The 23,230-nt window shown below is 50.1% G+C and overlaps 1 protein-coding gene across 1 annotated transcript in view; it reads left to right on the top strand.

Moving 5' to 3' along the window:
- The window catches only part of ELL (elongation factor for RNA polymerase II), a 51,657-nt gene that overhangs the window by 24,709 nt on the left and 3,718 nt on the right, over window positions 1-23,230 (top strand). The window contains exons 3-11 of the mRNA XM_084302633.1: window positions 3,477-3,598; window positions 3,925-4,088; window positions 6,743-6,996; window positions 10,035-10,159; window positions 13,317-13,413; window positions 16,241-16,736; window positions 19,474-19,540; window positions 21,443-21,614; window positions 22,472-22,516. Coding sequence (XP_084158759.1) covers window positions 3,477-3,598; window positions 3,925-4,088; window positions 6,743-6,996; window positions 10,035-10,159; window positions 13,317-13,413; window positions 16,241-16,736; window positions 19,474-19,540; window positions 21,443-21,614; window positions 22,472-22,516 — 1,542 coding nt within the window. The remainder of the gene's footprint in view (window positions 1-3,476; window positions 3,599-3,924; window positions 4,089-6,742; window positions 6,997-10,034; window positions 10,160-13,316; window positions 13,414-16,240; window positions 16,737-19,473; window positions 19,541-21,442; window positions 21,615-22,471; window positions 22,517-23,230) is intronic.

Here is a 23,230-nt window from a genome sequence, read left to right as displayed (position 1 = left end):
AAAAAAAAAAAAAAAAAAAAAGCAATTCCTTGTTTCAAAAGAAAAGAACTGCAGTCGGGCGCTGGTGGAGGAGCGGAGCGGCGCGGCTGGAGGGAGATGTTGGAGCTGACCTCCGCCTGCCTCCCGCTCAGCTGCGTAATTAATTGCACTGTCGAGTAAAGGCCAAAGGTAGGGCTTTGAAGAAAGCGAGCCCCAGCTCAATTGGGGCAGATAGAAAGAGCTCTTTGTCCTTTTATTATTATTTTTACGGGGGATGACAAGAAGCTGGCAGCTGTGTAACCATCTGGTTTTAAGTGCAGCGCTCGTGTATGTCAAGACTGCGCCCGGCTTTAAGGAATTAACAGCAGGGCTTTAAATACTTCCCAGCGAGCTTTCTACCAGTCGGGCTGAAAAGACAATTCCAGTAATTTAACGAGTTCCGAAATCCAGATGAATTCGCCTTGAAACGCGTTTGGTTAGCTGGTTATTCCTGCAGCGCGTTTCCCCCACTGTACCTTAATTCCCCAGTGTGTTGCCTTCCCCTTTGGCTTCCTAATAAATGTTACGGAGAGGATTTCAGATTAAACTTCGGGGGTTTTTAGCTTTTGTGCCTAGCATGGATGTCAGAGCGTGACTTAAGGCAGCATCCAGTGACACGAGACTGGAGCAGGGAGGCTTCTCTGCATAAGTACCCCTCGCACAAGGACAAAATCCCAAGCATTTGGTGTTCAAAGGGAAGCAGGATGTAAAATAAGAGCTGCTGCTTCCTGACTTTGGTTCTCCAGGAGCCTCCTCACCTGCTGGATCTCATTATTGCAGAGCTTTTAAATTACCACGACCACGTCTACGTCTCCCTCACCTGCTCCCAGTGCGGCCGTGTAATGAACGCTGTCAGGGCTGCTCCCAGCTCCCTAACGCACCAAGACGAGCTCCCGTGTTCAGTGCTGCCATTAAACAGGGGAGGGAACCGGCCAGGAGTGAAACCCAGGAGCAGGCGAGGTGGCAGCTCCACCGGCCGGGTGCTGGAGGAGGATATTGATGGCTTCACCCCAAATTTCCCAGCTGTGATGAGGTGAGACCTCCCGAACGGATCCCGGTCTGCAACATTGCTCCCGAGGCTCCGCAAACTGCGCTCAGCAAAGGATCCTGGCCTTGGGAAGCATTTCTTTATGGCAGCACCAGTCTTTTTTAATCACTTTTTGGGTGCACTTCTGTAGCTTCAGAACTCCGATGGGAGTCGGTGGTTGTGCGTGGAGCACGAAGGCAGGACCAGGACCGCTTGGGTGCTCCTTGGGAGCAGCACCCGCTCATTTCACCTTTTCATCACAAACTGGGCTTTCTTTGATAATTTTACAGCTCTGTACAGAGTCCTGAGCATTTTGCTTGTTCCAACATGCACGTAGATGAGATTTTCAGAGCTCGGGTAGCAAAGCTTTGCGAGTGGGGGGAGCTGGAGGGCGCGACTTGCTGTTTTGGTAAAAGCAGGCAGAGAATTACAGAAGAGGTTGGGGCAAATTTGCAGGTGCTTACTGGGGGCAGCTGGGACAGGGAGGAGGAGGAGGAGGAGAACTGAACTGGGGAGAAAAAGAAACCTTCAGGTGCCAGGTCAGTACGGCTTTCTTACAAACACCTCCTGGGTACGGAGCCTTTGAACTGAAGGCGATTGGAAAATATTACACGGCCCCTGTTTCTGGGGATGAAGTTGTGCTGGTATAAATAGAGGAAGGTGAAATTACCATTCAGGGCGAGCTGTACACAGATGAATATTACTTGAAAGAAGAAACATAAGTCACATCTGTACCGAGCTATTTTTAAGTGTCTATGGTTACTGGTGTAAGACTCTGCACCAAAATTAGGGCTCCCTGCGAGCAGTTACCATGCTGATTTGGTGGCTTGAAACCTTCTGTTTCAGCTAAAAATAATTCCTAGATAACGGCCGGTTTGCATATGCTACACTTTTCAGTACTGGCACAGGCAGCGTTTAACGTTCATGTGGCTCTTGCTTCTGTCTCATTTTACGTCCTTCGGAGAAGCTGCCCGAGGAAACCACAGAAACGCTGCAAAAACGCCGGGATTGGAGCTCGCCGAGCAGCCATTTTTTACAGTGGTGAATCAGGAGGTGGATGTCAGGCCTGTGATGTATCCGGATGGCACCTCTGCACATCTTCCAGGCTTTCAAACCTGCCGTGTCCAGCACAGCTTGCTCATCCCCACCGGGGATTAAGGCTGGACCAGCACAGACCCCTTGTGCTCAGCACCGTGCCCTGCTCACCGTACATTAACCAGCGGTGAGCGACGCTGCCTGTAGGACACCCAGACCCTGCTCTTCACCTAACCGTGAACTCGGGCAGGCTCTCAGCTCTCCTGGGAAGCTCATGGGCTTTTATCCCTTCCCCACGAGTCGGGGAAGAGGGTGCTGGGTTGAAGAGCACCCCGTGCAGAGGACGAGTGGAAGAGCTGCTGCCACCCAGCCCGCTGCGGGTCTCACCAGCGTTTCTTGCCAGTTCCAGGAACATCCGTCTGCTTTATGGAAGTGGCACAGATGCACACGGTTTCCAGGCTGCTGTGGATGGCTGAGGTCGAAGGGAAACCACCCAGAAACCCCTCCTGTGCCCGCAGCCATGGGTGGTTGCCACCAGTGGGTTTGCGAGGCGTGCGTGTGTCAGGCATCCACGTGGCAGGCTGGGTAAATACGACCGTGTGCGGTGGAGCGTAGCCTAAAATAGGGTGAAGCCAGCATTTCCTCTGCCTCGTTCTCTGGAAGCCATTTTAATGATCAAATATTGATGTGATGAGCTCCGGTGCCACGATTTGTGTTGGACCTCGAACGCAGAAGGGAAGGAAACATTAAAAACAAAACACTTTTAACGCTGAATGGCTGGGGGGAGACAACGCGGGTCGCTGTGGAGTTGTCTGCGGAGCACACGTAATGCTTGATTAAATATTGAATTTAGCAGCAGCGTCACACACACCACAGTGAGCCCTGAAATCTCGTTATGGAATTATAATCTCTTAAAAAAGAATAAGCGTGCTATCTAGCGACCTGGCTTGTGCTATGTTTAGTGCTGGATCACCGGGGCTGAAGAAACAAGTCTCAAATGCTTTGAATTGAACGTAAACAGCGGTAGCAAGCCTGGTTTAAGCCTAGATCAATAGAATTGGGTCAGATTGCGAGAACAAGATCATCGTGTGCCTTTGGAAGGCAGCGAGCCACCAGCTCATACCTTTGGTCTGTTACAGATTTTGGCCTTTTTTTGTTTAAACTGATCTTTGTCTACCTCTTTTGCCTTTTTGGCACTGTAGCCTGCAGTTTTGCTGACTTGAATCTCCCTTGTAGCTTTTTTCCAGCTTGCTCTTCCTGTTCTCCTGTGCAGTAATCCATAGGCTTTACTTGTATCGGGTTCCAAAACGGCTCAAAACATAGCGACTGCTGAAAAGATGAACTCTGTGGCAGCGTGGGCTACCTAAATGACCAGCATTTCTCTCCTTCCCAACAGCACATCGCAATTCCGAGGCCCGATCGCCCCGCGGAAGTGCGGACTTTCACCTTTTATCTTTCCAATATCGGCAAGGACAGCCCGCAGGGCAGTTTTGACTGCATCCAGCAGTATGTATCTAGGTGAGTGATGCGTCAGAAAGAATCCAGCCACTTCTATCCTACCTTCCGTGGAGTTGTTTCTCTATCAAACTTAAACAAAACTTAAAGAATGCCATTTCTTTGTAGAAATAGAATGCATTTTCTTTTTAAAACTTCTTTCTTTGTGATCTCTTTGTTTGTGTATCCGTTTGGGTAAGCAGGCACCCACAGAAGAACCTGTTTACCCCTCTCAGCACCTTTCTGTACCCTCCTGTTATTAGATAACACAACCTCAGCTATGCAGCGGTGACAGAAACGTGCCCGTTCGCAGTGCTGGGAGTACCTTTTCCATTGCCTTTCTCTTGCAGCAACGGCAATATCCAATTGGATTGCCTGGGAAGCATACAGGATAAGATCACCGTGTGTGCTACCGACGATTCCTACCAGAAGGCAAGGCAAAGCATGGCACAGGCAGAGGAGGAGACTCGCAGCCGGAGCGCTATAGTCATTAAACCTGGGGGGAGATACGTAGGTAAGCAGCAGCGTGATGTGAGCGGCTGTCCTCACCTCCTGAAGTCGTGCTGACGTTTGCTTTGCTGTGAACAACTTGACCATGAAAGTCCTCAGCAAGTATCTGGTAGTTCCTCCCGGGTGTCTGATTCACTGTAGCCTCCTTGCGTTGTGACTTCTCTGTGGCTTCCACCTTCCCTCTGGAAGTTGTGTGGTGCTGGTTGTGTGGCCTCTGAGGGTTGCCTGGGCGCAGTCACATCACTCTGGCACAGTTCATATTTCTCATGCGGTGATGCTGGGAGCACACTGATGCTTTAAAGTGTCTGTGCTCCTAACCAAGCCAGCTAAAACGTCCTGCTGCTGTCTCACAGCTGCCGTGTGCCTGCACTTGAGGCCCTTACACGCAGCATCTAGGCTGCAGATAGCAGGGCACTTGGGTTCATCAGCAAAGATTAGAGCGGAGCTGCTGACGGTAGCCTTGAACAAACCATCTCATTGTCACAATGAAAGGAGAACTCTTTGGAGAGGAAATAAAAATGTGGCAGTGAGCTCGACGAGGAGCCTGCTGAGACCTAGCTTAACCTCAGTCTGGTCACAAACTCGGGGCATAAATACTAAGCAGAAAGCGGAGTTCAGTTCTTGGAGCCAGCTGTTTTTTCATGTGATCCGTAGCCGGTCGCTTCTCAGAGGGTGGCTGTGATGAGGATGGTGAGTTGCAAAATGTAGAACTGCCCCTGACTCATTGTTTTATCAGCCAAGTGCTCAAAACTGAGAAATGAGATAGCAATCAGGAAGGAAATGCATTGATTTCCTGTAGACGAGAAGATTTCGTTTAGCTTGTATTTGAGAACTTTACAGTAAGTGGATCGAGTTGGTAGGCTCGTGAGGCAGATTCTCAGGGCAAACTGCTTCCCCGAAAGATGCAGCAAAACTTTCCATTTAAAAATAGCCTCACTTACACGTTTCCCTCTCCGAAATGGAGGCACAGCCGTGGAAAAAGCACTGGAGGGAGGCATGGTGCTGCTTGTGCAAGATGTCAGTGTTTAAGGTGGGAGGAAAGCAGCATAGATGTGAACTAAGACATGAATATATGTGGAGATAGGTGATAGGGATCTGGGGGGTGCGTGTGCTTATATGTGCTGAGTCTGTGTGTGTACACGCTGCTCTCTCTATAGGTATATAAATATTTTAAGTGACGTGGTGTTCTGGCTTTGCTTAGTTTTTTCTTCCCCTATCGCTGCCCATTTTGGCTCCAGCCCCAAGTGGAAATGTCACAATGTGTTTTTGCTGTTCACGACCTGGCAGGAGTTAGGGCAGTTCTAGAAAGCCTCCGAGTCTTCTCGTGTCCCGTTGCTGGAAATGACGTCCGGCCAGCCTCTGGGTTTGGGGCTTTTTGATGTCTGATTTGTTGTTTTTCTCCCTCCTCTTAACTCAGCCCCGCTGACGACGGGTCGCAGCGCCTTGCATCAGCGTGGTACAGAACAAAAAGCCAGGAAATGGGGGCTCAGTTATGCAATCTGCATTTCAGTAAAATAAACACTGCAGACAATCACCAGTATCTTCAGATGACTCAGTTGAAAACATTGCTTCCTAGCAGTGGAGAATTGCCACGCTGAAATAAACCTCCAGAGTTTCTGCAGTAAATGCTGGACGTTGTTTGTCCCACTGAAGGTCACTGTCATGAACTGAGTGGCTGCTAATTGCAGCTCCATGCTTTAGACCTTGGGACCCGCAGGGTTGTTTTTTTTTAATTTATTTGCTCTTGTCATCTCTGGGAGCAGGAAGCTGGCTTTGTGACCCGTTTCTGGGTTCAAAAGAGTGCAGCTCTCTGATTTGTGCCCTAGCCAGTGATGTGGGACTCGGCTGAGGATTCTAGCTGGAGTTGTTTTTTAATAGGAATGGGAAAAATGAATTCCTGTGTGATGCTGTAAGAAACCGAGAAGCACACTTGGGATGGAGCTGAGGAAGCTGGCTCCGAGGGCTTGAGATGAGCATGGGAGGCAGCTTTCTGTCCTCAAGTGCACACAAATAAACGTAGCTGGAAGGCGAAGCAGTTACTGCGACGAAGCAGAAGGGGTTATTCTGTGCAAGCAGGCAGCACGCTAACGAGTAGGCGAACGTGTCGGGGTTGGACCCCCTTCGTGTCTGGCGGGGGGGAAGGGAGGTGGACACAGCCCCATAAAGTTCCCATTGTTCTGAAAGCAGAAACATCTGCTGGAGCAGCGTTTTTGCTGAGATCAGCAGCAGGGAGCCGCTCGTTGACCACTTCGGGTCTTTCCACTCCATATTTCGACTCTCCGACATAATAATGCCGAATTTTCTCCTCGTAGGGAGGAAAAAAAAATAAATAAATGGTGAGATTAAGCGTGGGGATACGTGCACTTGGGATAAATGAAAAGCTAGCGAACAAAGAGGGCTTTATGTAAGCTTGTGGCCAGTAATGTGCAGGTTTCCAGAGCTTGGTGTTGCTGTTTACTTGTTGTGAGCCTGTCATGAATCATAAAACTCACGGGACAGTCGTTCCGGCGGCGCGTTGGAATGGATGGGGTGTGCTGGTTGTGTTTGTCCTTCATTGTCACCTCCTGGCACTCGTGTGATGAGCTCCATATCCGCGCCGCCGACCCACTGGCCGTTGCGAGGTGACTGCTGCAGTTCACTATTCTCATCTCATTTTAGGCAAAAAGGTTCAGGTGCGTAAACCTGCACCAGGAGCTTCCGATGCTGTTCCCTCCAGGAAGCGCCCAACGCCAGTCAACCTTGCCAGTGCAATAAAGAGAGGCAATAGTGCGATTTCTCAGAGACCCTTCAAAGATAGGGTTGTGCACTTACTGGCACTAAAGCCTTATAAGAAACCTGAACTTATTCTCAGATTGCAGAAGGATGGACTTTCTCAGCAGGACAAGGATTTGCTGGACAACCTTCTGCAACAGGTTTGTACCCTGACGAAGGCAACGATTTAGGTAAAGGGAAACGTCTCCTGCGAAGGGAGTCGATGCTGTACGAGTCTGAACGTGACCTGTGTATCTCAAAGCTGCAGCTTGACGTTTCTGTGGAGGCCGTGTCCCACTGGGGTTCACAATTCACACGATTTAGGTAGCAGAAGCCCCCCCCGTGTGTACGCTGTGTGGTAGGGGTGTACAAGCAAGCTGTATGATTTCCGTTCACCGCATCAGTCACTTAAGGGGAACCAAAAAGAAGTTGGCTGTGGGGAGAACTACCTAATGGAGGATCTAGGAGTTATTTGAATTCTTATAACCTGTAAATCTACTCCATACATCTTTATTAACGTGGAGGTAAAGGAACGTGTGTGTTAATACATGCAACGTTTCCTACGTGAAGGAAAAACGTGTCCCTCTCCACTAAGCTTTACGTCTGTATTGCTGGAACCCCGTGCCTTCCTGCTGGAAGAGCTACTGGTTCGGTGTGAAGATCATGCAGCTTCTTGCCAACCATATTATTTGTATGTCAAGTGTGAAAGCTGTCTCCTGGCTGAATCAGTCCTTAACGCTTTGAGTCATGTTCAAGGTGCCATTTTAGGGCTTGCAGTGAATACCTTCATTGCTCTCACAGTGCAAAATGCATCGGGGATATTTATTTAAACGCTGCAGCTGCCCTCTTCTGTACTGGATTCTTAATTTTTACTCCTCTCCATAGCTGAGAAGAACGAGACAGAGCAAGGAGTTGCTTTGCCCAAGGGCACAGGGCAGGTCACACTGAAAATGGAGTTAGTGCTGGCACAGCTCGCTCCTTCCCTAGATTTTAATCCCGTAGCCCTTCATTTTCCAGCAGAGCTAGAATTCCTTTGCACACCCTTTCGATTACTACGAATATGTTTAATAATGGAAATCCTGTTGCTGGTAATCATCTTTTATCGATGCTCTCCCGACCCCCTGGCAGGCGAGGGGAGCGCTTGGCAGCGTCGGCCTGACCGGGCTATAACTGCTGGGTTTGCTGGGAATGCATTGCTTGTAAACTCCTCTCCTCCCAGGGCTCCCATCCCCAGGCAGACACGGATAAACTTCAAAAAAAAAAAAATTACAGGCTGCGTTAAAGCTACAAGTCTAAATATGTCTAGGTGTGGGTTTCATTGTGCTCTCGCATCTCTCGGAGGACTCCGTGTTCCTGCTGGCCTTTTTGCCTCATTTTGCAAGGTTTCTATTTTTGGGGAAGCTTGGGGTGGAGCTTGCAGAGTCCAGCCCCAGGAAAAACAGGGAGGTGGCAGCTCCCAGCCTCTGTGCAGAGCTCCAGCCTCGCCAGGCAGCGTGCCTCCTGCTGCACAACGGGGCAGAGCACGACCCAGCTTTGCTTTCGTCTCGTGGGCACGTTTCCTGGGCTATCTGAATGCAAAAGCCAGCTCAAATTCTTCTGGTGTTTTGGCTCAGGATTTTGGAAAGCTGACAGAACTGAAAGGAAAAACAGTGTTCGTCATGTAAACTGATAACCGGGCTTTTTATTTTGTTGCTTATCAACAGCGCTTTGCTCTATTCAGTCTTCCAGCTTTTTGCTTTTAAATTCCTAGATTTATAATATTAGGGCAAAGTCTCCCTCGAGCAAAAGCAGGATTAACGGCATCTTTGCTTAAATCAAGATTTTCCACTACTTCACTTGCTTTTCCGAGGTTCTCATTGCTGCGTGGATAATAGAAACTCCCAAACAAGCCGTCTCCTGAACAGAGCGAGCGACGGAGAGCGTTAATCCTTCAGCAGATGTGCTGTTTTATCTCCCCTGGCTGAATAAAAGCACCTGCCAGTCTCAAGTGCAACACAGTGGTCAAACTGAGGGGCCAGAGCTGGGAACTGGAGACGCTGGCTTGTTGTTTTTTTTTCCCCCAGGGGGTTAGCCTGCGTATGGCCTTAGCGTTTGGCACCTCTACCTCTCTGTCCCTTTTCCCATAAATGAATTTAAGGCATTTAAGGCATTTTTTTTTCCAGCCCTGGTGCTCCACGCTCACCTCAGAAGGGTTGACTGAGCACAGCATCCATGCAAATGTCACTGCTAGATGTACTGGGGCATTTTGCTTTGTGCCAGCGTTGGGTTTTTCAGACACGTAACCAGCAGCAAGAGGTTAAATTTTCGGCCAAGCTGTGGAAAGACTGATTAAAGTGGGATAACTCGTAGCAAGCTGTTTCCATTCTAACACAACTCTGCCGGTTCCAGCAGTGTTTCCTATCCACGTAGGCACCGTGCAGAGTCTTGTGGGGGAAAGGCACACGATAGAATTGGAGAAAAAATGTCAAAGAGCTGCTTGGACAAGTGTCCTGCAGCTGCACCGCAGGACTTAGGTGCTACGATTTGCTGTAAAACCCTGGGTTATAAGCCGATAATTGCAGGTTTTGTTGTTGTTTCCCTAAAGCAGTCCTCAGAAAAGTTCTCCTCCATAACACCGAGCAGGTGATCCTAACACACGTAGCTGTGCAACGTAATCCACGAGCTCCCGACCACGTTACATCCGCAATGCATTCTCCGCACCGCTCCTCCAGAAACCAGCTGCCTGCCTCCTGCTTTGCTGGCTTGCTAGTGAGAAATTACCTCCTGGCAGCTGTTAACCGAGCTATGGCCACGAGAGTTCCTCTATCAGCTAATAAATCACACCATTTGAGCTATCGGACAGTCGTGACGAGTGAACTGCCTCTTCCCCCTGGGGTTTATTTCCAAGTGTTGCCCCAAATCGCTGCTGTGCTGTTCCAAACTACCAGGCTGAACGATCTGCTTAGATCCGACTTGTTCCTCAGTAAATTCCATGTGTTTTGGAAGCTCACAGTGAACTATTGCACTGACAAGGCAACAGAAAAGCATAGTTCGGTTAAATAATCTAAAAAATTGGGAAATGAACTTAGTACTGAGTCGTTCCCTGACACCACTAACTGCCACTAAGTCTGCTGAGATTTTGCCTACATCTCAGCTCTGTTTATTGTAACGAGTGAGGAGAATTAAATCCTAATGGTTTTGCAAATTGCTTTTGTTTCAGGTGGCAAATTTGAGTGCCAAGGACAGCACTTTCACACTGAAAGATTGCGTCTACAAAGAAGTGCAGAAGGACTGGCCAGGCTACTCTGAGGGAGACCAGCAGCTGCTGAAGAGGATACTCGTTCGGTAATTATTCCACCTTCTCTCTAATATCTGCAGCTCAGAAATACTAGGTTGCTACAAATCAGGGTGACTGAAGTCAGTGGAGCTATGGGAAGTTGAGTGTTTGGATTATTTTAACATCCAGTAAACGTTTGTCAGCCACTCACCTGCAGAAGTTGGCCAAACTGGAGAGTTAAGTGGACGCAATCTTCAGGTTGTAGGCTGTAATTTAATAGCAACTGAAGTCATTATGCTAAAAGCTACAGGAAAACCTGAACGGGGTAAAAAAGCTGTTAGAGTTAAACCTTAATGGTGGGGAAAAATCCTGGGAGAGGAGAGGATTAAGCCAAACGTGTGTGGTGCAGCTCCCGGGTGCAGCTCTCCTTTCCGTGTCCCGTATCTCCTTGTGCACGGCTTCCTGTGCAGACTGCTGTGTTTGTTCAGGACAGCAAGAGAAAGTGCCCTGCAGCCGCGTCCCCCCCCCGGCGTCTCGCCCCTGCTGCTTCTGTGCTCTGTTCCTGCGGACATCCCCAGCCCCTTTGAGCTGTTTTCTTGGAGGCCTCGCTTCATTTCTGTAGGACGATTTGGATATTTTACTGCGCTTTTCTCCGCGTTGGAAATTCTTTTGCTATCAGTCACGTAGGCTGGGCAAGACTGAGGTTTGATTGCAGGGAGAGATGCGTGACCGTGGCTGGAAAAGCACAAGGCGGTTCTTTAAATCCCCTAAAACATTTAATGCTTGTCCTCCTGCCCGTAAAGTGCCATCTGGCCAAGAGCTGCACACCCTACCTGTTTTCATCTTCCTGAAAATAGCCCTTGACAGAGTTAGAGCAGATGATAGCTCTGTCTCAGTTGTTAAAGATATTTTTCCCTTAGATGAAACCTAAAAACGTGGAAGCTTTTAGCCATCAAGCAGCAAGAAAAGAGCACGTATCCCCTAAATTCCTGAGGAATTCTGCCCCGAGTGTTTATATGTGCCTAGCTGGATTTTCAATGTGTGTTTATACTGACTGGAGTTTGTAATGCGAATAGAAATTTTACCTGGCGTGTTTCTGAGACATAATCTTAACCAAAAGCGCAATAAAATAAGTGGAGCATGCTCCGTTTGAACGGTTTCCATGATTTGAAAGCACAGTTGGCTGGGAGATGAGACTTTGTTAAACCACCAGAATCGTGCGCTTAAAGTGCTTTGGCATGCTCAAAAAAAAAATATAAATAAAAATCAAACTGATTTAAACGGCCTTGATGTTGAATTATAATTAAATGGAAAAATTCAAGTGCCGTGCAATCTTTATGGCTTTCAGAAAAAGTTAATTTCTCCCTGTAGAAGGCAATGTTTACCGCTTTTTCTAGAATTGTGGCATTCAGTTATGCGAAGGGCTAAAAATAGACCTTGGCAAGGATGTGTTCAACTGTACAAACAAAGACCCGCGCAGCCAGCGCAGGTAATGAGGCTACAAAATGGAAAAAACACGTCGGGCTGAAGACGGGAGAAAAACATTTGCAAAAAGGGCACGGGCTGCAGCCGTGGGGCTTTACGCAGCTCGCGGTGGCAGTCTGCGTGGTTGCCTGGATCCATCCCATTGTTCGCTGTCCTCTCGGTTTCCACGTCCACTTGCTGGTTCAGTGGCTGCACTAATTAACACGTCTGCAAACCCTAAAAGCACGTCTACCAAGGCTTGTGTTGGACCGGCTCCTTCTCCTCGTGGTGTTTGTTTTCCCTCCTTTCACCATTGTAGTGAAGTGTTTTTCCGCTGCTGAATCGAAAGCTGCCGTCTTTCACTCATTTATTTATTTTTTTTAATCCGTAATTAACATGTTAGGAGATGTTCAGGATTACTCAGTCCAGTCAGGAGGCATCCAGAAAGCCGCTTGGCCCTGGTGTTTATGGAATTTCGCTGCTCCCCTTCCTGTTTTCACAGTCCCCGAGCGCTTTCCTTGAGTTGATCCCTGGCTGTTGGGATCATTCTGAATAAAAATGAAACAAAACAGCAACTGCAGCCAGCAGGGCAGCGAAACTGCAGGCATCTGTGTCGGTGCTGTACGGCTGAGGGTTCGAGCTGAGGTTAAAAGCGTATAGTTTGGGACTCGATCTGTGAAATCATCTCCCCAGTGCTTGAAAAACGGGGGCTTCGAAGCTGTTGTAGCCTCTCGTGGGAGAATTTAAACGTTGGTTATCGAGGCTGTGCAGCTGGGGACAAAGTGGCTGCGGAGCTAGTTTGTTAAAAACCTCTAACTCTTGATTATTTTTTCTGCTTTATGGCTACAACCTGATGCCACAGTAGTCTTTTTCTGGGTGATAAATGGATGTATGGGCTCTCTGGGTCATGTCAGAAGAGTGGGGCAAAGCTACAAAACTTGACTCTGAGCTGTAGAGCGCCCCTTGGGCGGTGGGGAGTGCAGGCACCCACCATGAATGGGAATTAACACACTTACGTGATGAGAATGAATTGCATTGTCCTTTTTTTTTTTTGCTCCGAGAGGTCTCCATTGTTTGTCAGATACCGCAAACACAGAGCAGAGCAGAGCTATTTTGCATGATGCGACGTAAAAGTATTATTAGGAAGCCCGAAATGTAAATCCTAGAGGACCAATAACGTGGTAACAGTTCCTGTTATAATCCTGCTCTTCCTGAGCCCAGAGGGGCTTGCTTCTGAGAGAGGGCTGCTGTGCCTGTGAAATGTTGTTGTAGTGGTGCTAGGAGAGGGAGAACTTGCTGCTGAGCATCTGGACTTGAGCCTCAGCCCCTTCTGAGCGTGCTTGCCTTCTGAATTGGTCTTGAGAAGTGAATTTCACCTGGGTGAGCCCAAAACTGGGCTGAAATCAGTTGAAATAGTCTTGCTTCTTAGGCTGTATTTGAAGGAGTGGCTAGAATACACATCCCATAAATTTTCAAGTTCAGTATCAGTCTTTGCTAACGCGTACGGGTCATTTTCCTAAGGTAGATACTTGTGTAACGTGTCACCACATCAAGAGAGGGAGGTAAAACTGCCAGAAAATCAGATCCTCAGCAGGGGAAGGAGCTCCTGTTCCCAGCTGGGGCTGCCTCTCCCCCTGCCCCAAGTCCTGTGGTGTCACTTGGAGGCGTTACCCCCACGTGCAGAGAAGTGCAGAACTCGGGGGAAGCAAGACAGAAGCAAGCAGGCGCAGGATTTTCATAACCCCACCTTCTGTTTTTCAGGAAACTCTGTCAGCCCCAGAACAGCGGTGGCTTTCAAGGAGAAGCGCCTTCCCTGAGCCCACCCAAGGACAATGTGAACTCCAGCTCTCCTCCTCAGGTGGGTGCTGCCTCTCTCTCTCGCTCTGAGCAGCAGAGAATCAGGAACTGAGACCTGCTGCTGCCAGACCTGGGTCCAGGCCGAGCTGTTCAGCCTGTCTGTGTGCTGACCGCCTGCCGCTGGAGGCTGTAAGGTCAGCAGGGTTTGGGTTTTGTTTTTTCCCCTGAAGTTAGAGCCTAATTCTAGGCTTCCTCAGCATCTCTTCCTCCTCTGGATGTGGTTCGGTGCTGGACTACAGGGAGGCTCTCTGACAGTTTGCTCTGAGCTTTAGTTTGAAGGGCTAAATTTTTTCAAAGTGCCTCCGTACCTCTGGGAATTCCAGGGGGAACACGAGCTTGTGTTTTGCTCATTACTAATAATTGACTGGAACGAAGCAGTAATAAGCAGCTCCCAAACACGGCCGAGTTATTAAAAACCTTGACCTTTTGCAACCTAATTGCCATGACAGACCGGGAGCACGTTGGTCTGCTCTGTGATGTGTTGAGATGCCAGCTCAGGGAGCTGTGAGTAGAGAAGCAGCCGGTGAAGAGCTCTGAAGCAGCTCCATTTGCTCGTGTGTGGGGCAGAGCCTGTCCCCACCGTGCCTCGGAGTCTCTCAGCGCTGACTTCCCGTGCTAGCACCGTGAAATGCCGGCTTCCCTTCTCTGCTGTGGGTCAGCCCAGACAAGTTGAGTATTTATTCTCCTCCTGCCAATGGAATGTGTAATGCCTGCTTGTCTGGACAGACGCACCGAGGATTAGTGGCAAAGAATATTAGCAGGTAAGGAAATTATGTGCTTTCTGGCAGCGAGAGGGAAGCAATTCGCCACTGAGAACAAGAACGGTGCGACTTGTTTGCCAGGTAGCTAATTCCAAATCCTCTCTTGTTCTGCTCTGGGCTTGTTCCTGGTGAGTAAAGAATGGTCCCCTTCCTTCGAGCGAGCTTGGAGAGAGGCGCAGTGCTCTGAAGAGGCTGGGCATGTGCCTCGCTTAGCCCGATTCTGCAGAAATTCAGGCTGAAAGGTCACCTCGCTTATTTAGAAAGGCGTGAAGGTCTGCAGGGGCTGGTTTTAGCCTCCCGATTATCTGACCAAAACCTTGGGCAGCTGACTGATCTGGGTGTAGAAAAGGCTTAGTGCAGTAAGGACAACAACAAGGAACAGGAATGATTCCAGCAGCGCTGCTAACGGGGCCTGTCAGACAGCAAAGCACGGGGCACTTCTTGTAGGCTGTTGGTTTTTGATGCTGCACGTTACAGAGCTGTAGTTTCTATTTAAAGGAGGGGTTCCCTTCTCATGGTTGCAACCCCGGCGGAGGATTCAGTGATTTGGTAGCCTTAAAATATTTCGGTTGTGGAACAAAAGCAAATCAAAAGGTTGGCTTCAGCATTTTAAGGAGAGAGGTGGCGCAGCAGGAATTGCACGAACACCTTTACACCCTAAGAGATAAAATCAGATGGGAGGTTATTTATCGGCTTTGGAGGAAGGTAAGGGAGAGGTGGCAGCTCTCAGAGCTGGCTGCAGCTCTCTGACAGCTGTCCAAGGGAACAGCCCCTCCTTTGGGGCGAGGGACAGCGCCGTGCCCTGCGTGGAGAGGCAGAGAAATAACGACTGGGGGGAGAGGAGCGAATTGGTGGCTCCTCCACAGAGCAGCCGCGCTTCTGCGAGGGAGCAAACTTTCCACTTGCAAACGCACACGGTCCTGCCTGAGACAGCAAAGAAAACAATGAAATATCCAACAGAAACAACCCCAGCGAGCCCTCACTTTCCGCCGGGCACCAAAAAATCTTTCCGCAGACTTTCTGCAGCCCGTGGCTGCCAGGCAGCAGGCGCGCACGGCGTTGCACTGAGGGCTGGCCAAGGTAATTTGGGCTGGCTCGGGCTCCACGCTGAGCTGATGGGAGGCTGGGCTGCTCCACGGAGAGACTTCCCTGGGCTGACCCGAGCCTGCAGACGGCTGGAATCGCAGGAACTGGGGGCACGGAGCCTTCTGCAGTCCCACCTGCGTGTGGCCGGGGGGCTGCTGGGGATAAATGGAAAGCTGTGCTCTCTGAAGGGAGGGATATTCCGCTTGTGGCAGCCCGTGTGACGTGGCTCGCTGCAGATGACCTCTTTTTGCCTGAAATTCTGAGTACTTAGCAATTGGTGCTTTCTCTCCTCTTCTGGGAAATGCCTCTTTGAGAAGAGGAAGGAGCGGTGTGGCGAGGGCGAAGCTGTTGGCCTCGGAGCTGGTGAAGCTGGCCGGGGGTTCAGTGCAGAATGTGTCAGTCCCTCCTGCTCCGGGGGTCCTGCACATCTTTCCCCAGCCTCTGCAGGGACTTGGAAATACTCAAAACGCCACCAGAAGGGATGAGGAAGGGTGTTTTATGGCTGTTTGCCTTCTGAGTGCCTGGGACGGGGAGGGAGGAGGACAAGGGCTGGTTTCTGAAGGGCTGGGCTGGAAGTAAGGTGTGAAGAGAGCAGGCTGGACGGCGTGGCCCGTTAAATAAGCAGTGCAGATTAATTACTGATGCTATGGGGGGCTCTGAAACTGTCACAGCTCCGCTCTGCCAAGGAGCCGTGGGGCTCTGGGGGCTGTCGGGACGCGGTGTGGGCTGTGCTGGCTCTGCAGGAGCTGGGTGCTGGCGGTCCTGGAGCCCCTGTGAAGGGTGCTGGGGCTGCAGGGACCAGCCTGGGACCTGGGGAGATTTGCTGGCAGCTTCCAGAGCCCTTCTGGTGACAGCCCTGTTCCCAGCACTGCATCCCCACCTAGCGGCAACAGCACCGAGCCAAAACACCGCATCCAAAATCCCAGCCAGGCCTCGAGATATTCACTTCTTTTTTTTTTTTTCCTCCTTTTTTCTCCCCAGAAACGATCCCAGCCCGTGGAGTTTATCGATCCCGTGGCCAACAAGAAGCCCAGGATCTCGCACCTGGCTCACAGGGCTCAGCCCACCTTCAACGGGAAGCTCAACTCCGCCAACGGCAAGGACGCCCCCGCCGCCGCGCTGCCGCCGGCGCTCCCGGAATCGGTGAGCTCCAGCTCCAGCCTGCCCGTGCTGGAGCTGCCCAGGCCTCACGATCCCCTCGCGGACGTCAGCAACGACCTGACTCACAACGGCAGAGACTGTGAGAGCTCGGAGCAGGCCGACAGACTGAGCCACCCCTTGCCCACAGACTGTCCCCAAACGAGCAAGCACAATTGCGGCTCGCCGTACGTCAAAAGCAAGAAAAAATCCAAAAAGCACAAAGACAAGGAGAAGGAGAGGAAGGAGAAGAAAGGCGAGGAGAAGTGCAAAGAGGAGAAGCAGGACTGTGAAGTAATAAAAAACGCTGACTTAGGTAGTGTGCCACAGGATGTCACAGGTACGTCGGTGCTGGGAAGCCCCCCGTGGGTTGCGTTCATGTTTCTCTGAGCATAATTTCTGCTCTGAATCCATTTGAGGGAAGAGGCTGCGTGTGTCATCCCGCTTGCAGAGCCCGTGTGGCTGCTGAAATATCGCTGCTGTCCCTGCCTACAAATCAACAAAGGCTCTTCCTCCCAGAAGAGGCTATCAGGTTTTTCCTGTTCGACCTTTGCTGCCGTTTTGGAGCTGCCTCAGCCCGTGTCATGTTTCTCCCAGTTCAATTAAAAGCTTTATTAAGACGTGGGGATGAAAGGCGGGCACCGAGATCTGTCGGAGAGGCAGCGCTGCTTGATTGCCTCCTGCTCTCCTGCGTTGTGTTGGGCATTGTGATGGCTGTCGTATTGATTTTGAACTCAGTAATGAAAAGTTAGGCACAGAAACTTGTAGTGTTGGACACAGCAGAAGCGATAGATGAGCCCTGTGATGAATGCTGCTGGGGCACCACACGACCAGCTCCTTCGGGCCGAGGGCTTCCTTGCTCTGTCCCACTACGGGTCTGAATTTCTCGGTTTGAGGACTAACAAAATAGCGAGACTTTTAGCCTGTTAGGTGCAATAAGAAAGCTTCCCATCAAAAAATGCATTTCTAAGCCAGTTCTGTGCACTCTTAGAAGTTAGAGCAGAGGATATATATATTTATTGGCTAATCCACTCCGTTCCCTTGCAGTGCCTCCTGCTCTCCTGCCTTCTTAAAGCTCTCCAGAGCAGCAGGAACTCCCCTGTAGCTCCTAGGAACACCACAGCCTGGTTCTGCTGCTCAACTTCTTCTTGCATCCCTTTTGTTTTCCTTCACCCCTTTTCTGTTCTCCCACACCGAGCTCTTCTTCGTGCCCGGTGCATGAAAATCACCCGCATTTAGCTCAGAAGGGGCAGCAGCTCAAAAGTGAAATCGATTTGTCAAAAAACTGGAATTAATTTGTCACGTTTGTGGAAAGGGAGAGCTTCAGGAGCATTTAGGAGCTGCGTGGTGGCAGCTCTTGCCCTGGTTGCTCACTGCTGGTGTTCAGCTGCGCTCTGTACCCGTGCTCGCTGTACCTGGGGGCTTTGTGATGCTGCTCCGAACGAGCAGATACTTCTTCTGCTTTGATCTTTTGTGGCAGTGCTGGTTTGTTTTATTCTTCTGCCTGTGTTAACGAGTTGTTCTCCCTGATGCACCTCGTGTCCTGAACAGCCGTGGAGGTAGATGCGATCTGGGGGCGGACGTCTTGTCTTTGTCAACAGTTTTTGAGTACCCAAACGAGCTGAATTCTCCCTCCGTGGAGTTGCTGACCCTTTATCTCCTTCTCTGCTCTGCTTTAAAAGCAGCCTGGTGCCCGGCTCTTTGTGAATTTGGGGTTTTGTTCCTGCTGCGTGCTGATGTGTGCGAGGTAACAGAGCCGGGCTGGCCTCCGAAGTCAGCACAAACAGGATGTGGGCAGCGGCTGCCGGGATTTGGGGCAGTTTCGGGACTTGGGATCCTGCTGCCCACATTCCTGTGCCTTGCTGGGGGCCTGATCCTGCTGCTGCCACCTGCAGCGAGCAGCTGAGGTCTTCCCAAATGCCCTTTGTGCCCAGAGGCTGCAGGGGAGAGGATTTCTCCTATTCCAGAGGCGCTGAAGGGACCTTGGGGTCCTGTCTGCAGACAGTAGGTGGCACTCACAGGCAAACCAAACTTTCTCCTCCCTTCACCACCATCTTCCGTGCCCGTGTTCGGCATCTCTCGCTCTGCTGTCAGGTGTGGAAGAGAGCAGAGCTGTTTGCAGGCACCTGCAGCAGGAATTAAGGCTGCTCTGCTCCTCCTGGCGCTGTTTGGGCACTCGGCATGGCAGAGCCTGCCTGCAGGACCACGGGGAAAAACAGATTGTTAAAAAAAAATGCAGTGAGGTTGTGGCTTTTACATCCCCCTGCTGTCCCTTTGGCATTTCGTGCTCCCTGCAGCTTATTTTTGGGGAGGACTGGAAAGGAGCTTGGTGAGCATGGGGACAGGCAAGGTGTGGAGCTCCTCCCTGCATCCCCAGGGGACTTGTGCAGTCACGGTGCTGCTGGCTCCAAGGAGCAGACTTGGGGAAAAAAAACAACAAAAAGAGGAAAGAAGAAGTTTATTTCTGCAGAGCAGATGAGTGGAATCCTTTGCAGCCTTCCCCGTCTGTCTCTCCTTTTGCTGCCTTCTCAGGGATGCAGTTGACTTTCTGAGTAGGGCTTTCAGAATAATGCAGCCTACAGGAAGTCTCCCTTTTCACGCCAGTATCCAACTGCTTTTCTTCCTCCAAATAAACAATGCAGTGTTTAGTTTAGGCTGGGGACAGTGCCTGCTTTAGGCTCGCATTCAAAATCCCATTCCTTCTGAGGTCTTTGGTCCCTTCACTTAAAGTCCTAGACACTTCTAGCTGAGCCTCGCTTGATCCGTGCTTCTTCCACTTGATAAAAGAGCACGCTGGTTGTCTGCAGGGCTAAGCTGCATGCCCTATAAACCTGTTAGATCCTATAGATCCTATAGGAATCCCTAATAATAATAGCAGGGATCTACGTAGTGTAGAACTAGGGGGTGAAATGTGCACGGTGCTCAGTTCCCTTGTGCTCATCTGGACCCATCTCTGTCACTGGAAAGCACGACAGAAACCCTCCAAATTCAATGAACTGTGTGTTGCGGATAGGTTTGTGAATTTTCAGCTTAATTAGGTTTAAGAATGTCTAAAAGCAAGTTTTTGTGTCTTTCAGGTTTAAATGGAACATGCAATAATTCTAGTGTACCAACATCAACTTCGGAAATGCCAGATTATTTATTGTGAGTATACTTATTGCTTCTTCCATCGCTTTGGGATCGTGTTTCAGGCTAAAAATCACAGTGTCTCGGTGACTTCTTGTTGGATTTAGGTGTTACTTACTGAACTTTGGAAGGTGGGCTGAAAAAAAAAAAGTATTAGGTCCTTTGCTGATAGTTCCTGAGACCAAAACGGGTCTCAGATCCGTTCTTTGCCTCCTCCTTGTAGGGTTGGTTTCCTGTAAAGCAGTTGTTAAAGTACTTGAGGAAAGGTTGAACACCTTGAAGGGGTTTGGAAGGACTGAACATCTCCGTGTGGTAGATGGGACCTGTGAGAGGAAACGAGCTGCTTCAGCGTTACGGAAGACCGGGCAAGGGGGGATTTTGAGGGGTTAGCTAACTCTGCCCCTCTTCAAAGTCAGGATCAGCTCTAAAACCAGTGAAATATTCCTATATCCTGCGGGTTAGGATGTGAGTTGTTTCACCTCTGACTTTTTTAATCAGATCCCTTCGAGGTTAATTCAGCAGTGCACTTGTCTGCTGTAGCACCCAAGTCCCCGTGCTCTTAATCTGCATAAAACCAGCTCTGTTACGGCCGCAGCTGGGTGGCACTGAGGGGTAGCTGTGGGTGACATTCCACCTGGGTGTCTGTCGGGGTTTTAATGCCCTCACCCAGGGTTTGGCTGTGCTGTGATCACACAGGAGGTGATGGAGGAGGCAGCGCCCGTTCCTGGCTCTGCACTGGGGTTATCTGGGGGATGTGCAGGGCTCTTGTACAGTTTTGCTGGGCTGCATGAACTGCACAACTGCTTTGAGTTGGCCTTTGCAGGGCTCCAGCAGCATTCAGAGAACAGGGGTGGGTGCCGTTTGCTTTTTTCGCTGGCGACATTTGTGCTGGTCCCTCCTAGGGAGGGTTACTGCAGCTCCTTGCTCCATCTCCAAAGGAACCCCGTGAGGTTTATGAACCCCCCTAAGGTCTGTCGTCTCACCCTGGGCTGTGCCCTGGCTGTTTTGATGACGAGTTCCTTATCTCATGTTAGCACGTCCTGTGTAGATGCGTTTTTGTGCCGACCCCTCTCCAGGAGCCAGCTCTCAAAGGCTGGAAAATTGAAAAAGGCTGAAAAGGCTGAAAAAAAAGTGCGTTGAAGTTGATGCAATGAAAGTTTTCCTTTAATTTGACACCTCAGGTAGCCTGTACGTGCTCAGGCACCGTGTTGCAGACGAAGCAAGGTGGCAAATGAGAGTCATCACCTGTGGAAAGAGGAGCTTTGGCATCACAGAGGGCTGGCTGCAGAATGTCAGGTTTAATGGCTTCTTGTTGAGCTGAACGACTTTCAAAGGGCCTCAGAGGCACATCTGTTAAACGCGAGCTCTTGGCGTTGTGTTCAGCTCCTTGGGTATCTTCAGGAGGTGCTGGAGACGCGTTCAGCCTATTCAACGTGCTGCTTACACCGTGCTTGCCACATAATAGCACTGCGAGCATTTTGCAGTGATAGCTGAGCGGTTTTTGTGTTCCTTTAAAGACTCGGAGCGCTGGAAGCATCATATTCCTGCTGTTCCAAGGTCTGGCACAGATGCAGAACTCCATGTTCTGGGGGGACAGCAGGAATCAGAAAAGCTGTAGCAGTGCTATCTGAGTGTCCTCCTACACCCTCATCTGCTCGCAGGCTTTGCTGTACCTGCATATCCCAGCCTGTCTTGCAGAGATAGGAAGTTTTCGGAGCAAATATTATCTTGTTTCACAGAGAGGTCAAGGTACAGTAGTTATCTCAGTGCCGCTGTCGTGCAGATCGTAGGAGACCGTATTTGTTTCCCGGGGCAGTCAGTCACCTGGCAGACTTGTCGTCCTGCTCTTGGCACCGCAGCCTTCGTGCTGCCCGCGGAGAAGACTCACTAAACCGCTTAACGAAATTATTCTCCCTCTAGAAAATACGCAGCCATTTCCTCTTCGGAGCAGCGTCAGAGTTACAAAAACGACTTCAACGCGGAGTACAACGAGTACAGAGACCTGCACGCTCGGATAGAGAGGATAACCCGGCGGTTTACGCAGTTAGACTCCAAGCTGAAGCAACTTTTGCAGGGCTCTGAAGAATACAAGGTAGAGACAAATTCATCCTTTTAAAAGCTGCCTCTGCCAGTGGGGCTGCCGCAGCTCGCTCTGTGCACGGGGCTCTCCGGGCTGGTTGCTGGAGGCCCCGTGTTCTGCCCGGGAAAGAAGTGCCCAGAGCCCGGGACTGGTGGATGCAGAACGTGCACACAGCTGACAGCTTTGTGGACTGTTCTTAAAACAGCTCTGTGTTCTTTCGTTTTCAAGCTGGAGCACACATCATGGTACTTGCTGACAAGGAAAGGCCTCAGTGAGACAATTGGCGTCCTCAGCCAAAAGCTGCTGGAAGCTATTAGTGTGTCCCAGCCAGAAAACTCATATTCGCACATATGGTAGCGTATCGGGGCTGGAAGGGGAGTTAGGACAGGGTCATCTGTTTCTCTCCAATCTTTGATCTTAATAATGTAGCATTATTCAACTTGTCAGACCGATTTTAGAAGAGCTTTAACTATTCATTATCTTGAGAAAATAAGGCTCAACGAGTATAACAAACAGCTTTTTGCAGAGCACGTATTGTACTGAGCACAGTTTCTTCCCTCAGACGTCCTGCCCCTCTTTGAGAAATCTCCTGATTCCTCACTGAAATGTTCTCATGTCTCGGGGAAAAATTAGTCTGAGCTGTGGAGGAAACGTTAATTACCCTGGCAATTCCAGTGCTCGTTACAGGTAGATTTTGTGGCTGGGGAATTGAGACAGGGAACTGTTCCTTCCCGTGCCCCTGCTGTTAGCACCAGGGAGAAGGTTTGGGTCAGTATTTGGAGGAAATGTGCATGTCATGCCGTGGGTAAATGCTTCAGGTTGCAGGAGTGCTGGCTGTTCTGAAAACAAGTTATCTTTTCCTTTTTCAGACCATCCATGATCAAATATTACAGGAATACCGGAAAATTAAAAAGGTAAGGAAAAAATACTTGCCCATAAACAAGGCTTTTGGGTGGTGCCCCTAGCGACTGAAAGAAATGGGTGCTTGCCAAGTGAAAACCCAGCCTCTAGCTTACGAGCAGACCTTTGTTCAGCTCGAGCCCGTCCAAAGAGTGGTCCTCTCGCTGTTCAGAGAGGGTTTGGGGGCAGCTGGGGCTGCTCCGTGCCTCTTGGGGAACGCTTCCACTTTGCTAGTGGTGTGCTAGCAAAAGAACAAATGTGTTAAGTTTTGTGTTTCCATCCCTTCAAGTGAAGAACAGTTTGTGTTTCGGAGGTAGAGGCCAAGTGATAACGGGATCCTCCAGGTCCTGGGGGCTGCTGGGGTGCTTGATAGGAGCTGAGCTCAGTCTCTAGGACGAACCACTTGGGTAGATAGTCCCCTGTGGTCTCAGCTTGGTTTTTTGTGCGTGGCATACAGAATATTTTGTCTTCACGTGCACATAAAGCAGCTGTTGACTGGGAGGATTTGGGGCCCAGCTGGACGAGGTAGCAGAGCAGAGGCAGGCTGGGGCATCCGGGTACCGGGGCTGGGGATATTTATGGATACAGCCCTGAGCCCTCTTGTCCCTGGGGGATTTGGGAGCTTTGGGAAGAGTGTCCCTGCGTGGTAAGTTCCTCGTTGTTGTAAAGCTCTCAGACTTGCACAATCTGCTGCTAACGTGGGGGCCAAAGGGCAGGTGATGCCTGCT

This window comes from Netta rufina (assembly GCF_964035555.1).
Source record: "Netta rufina genome assembly, chromosome: 28".
NCBI classification, from domain to species: domain Eukaryota; kingdom Metazoa; phylum Chordata; class Aves; order Anseriformes; family Anatidae; genus Netta; species Netta rufina.
Note: the sequence above shows the minus strand (reverse complement) of the source record. Positions and strands in the feature narration are given on the sequence as shown.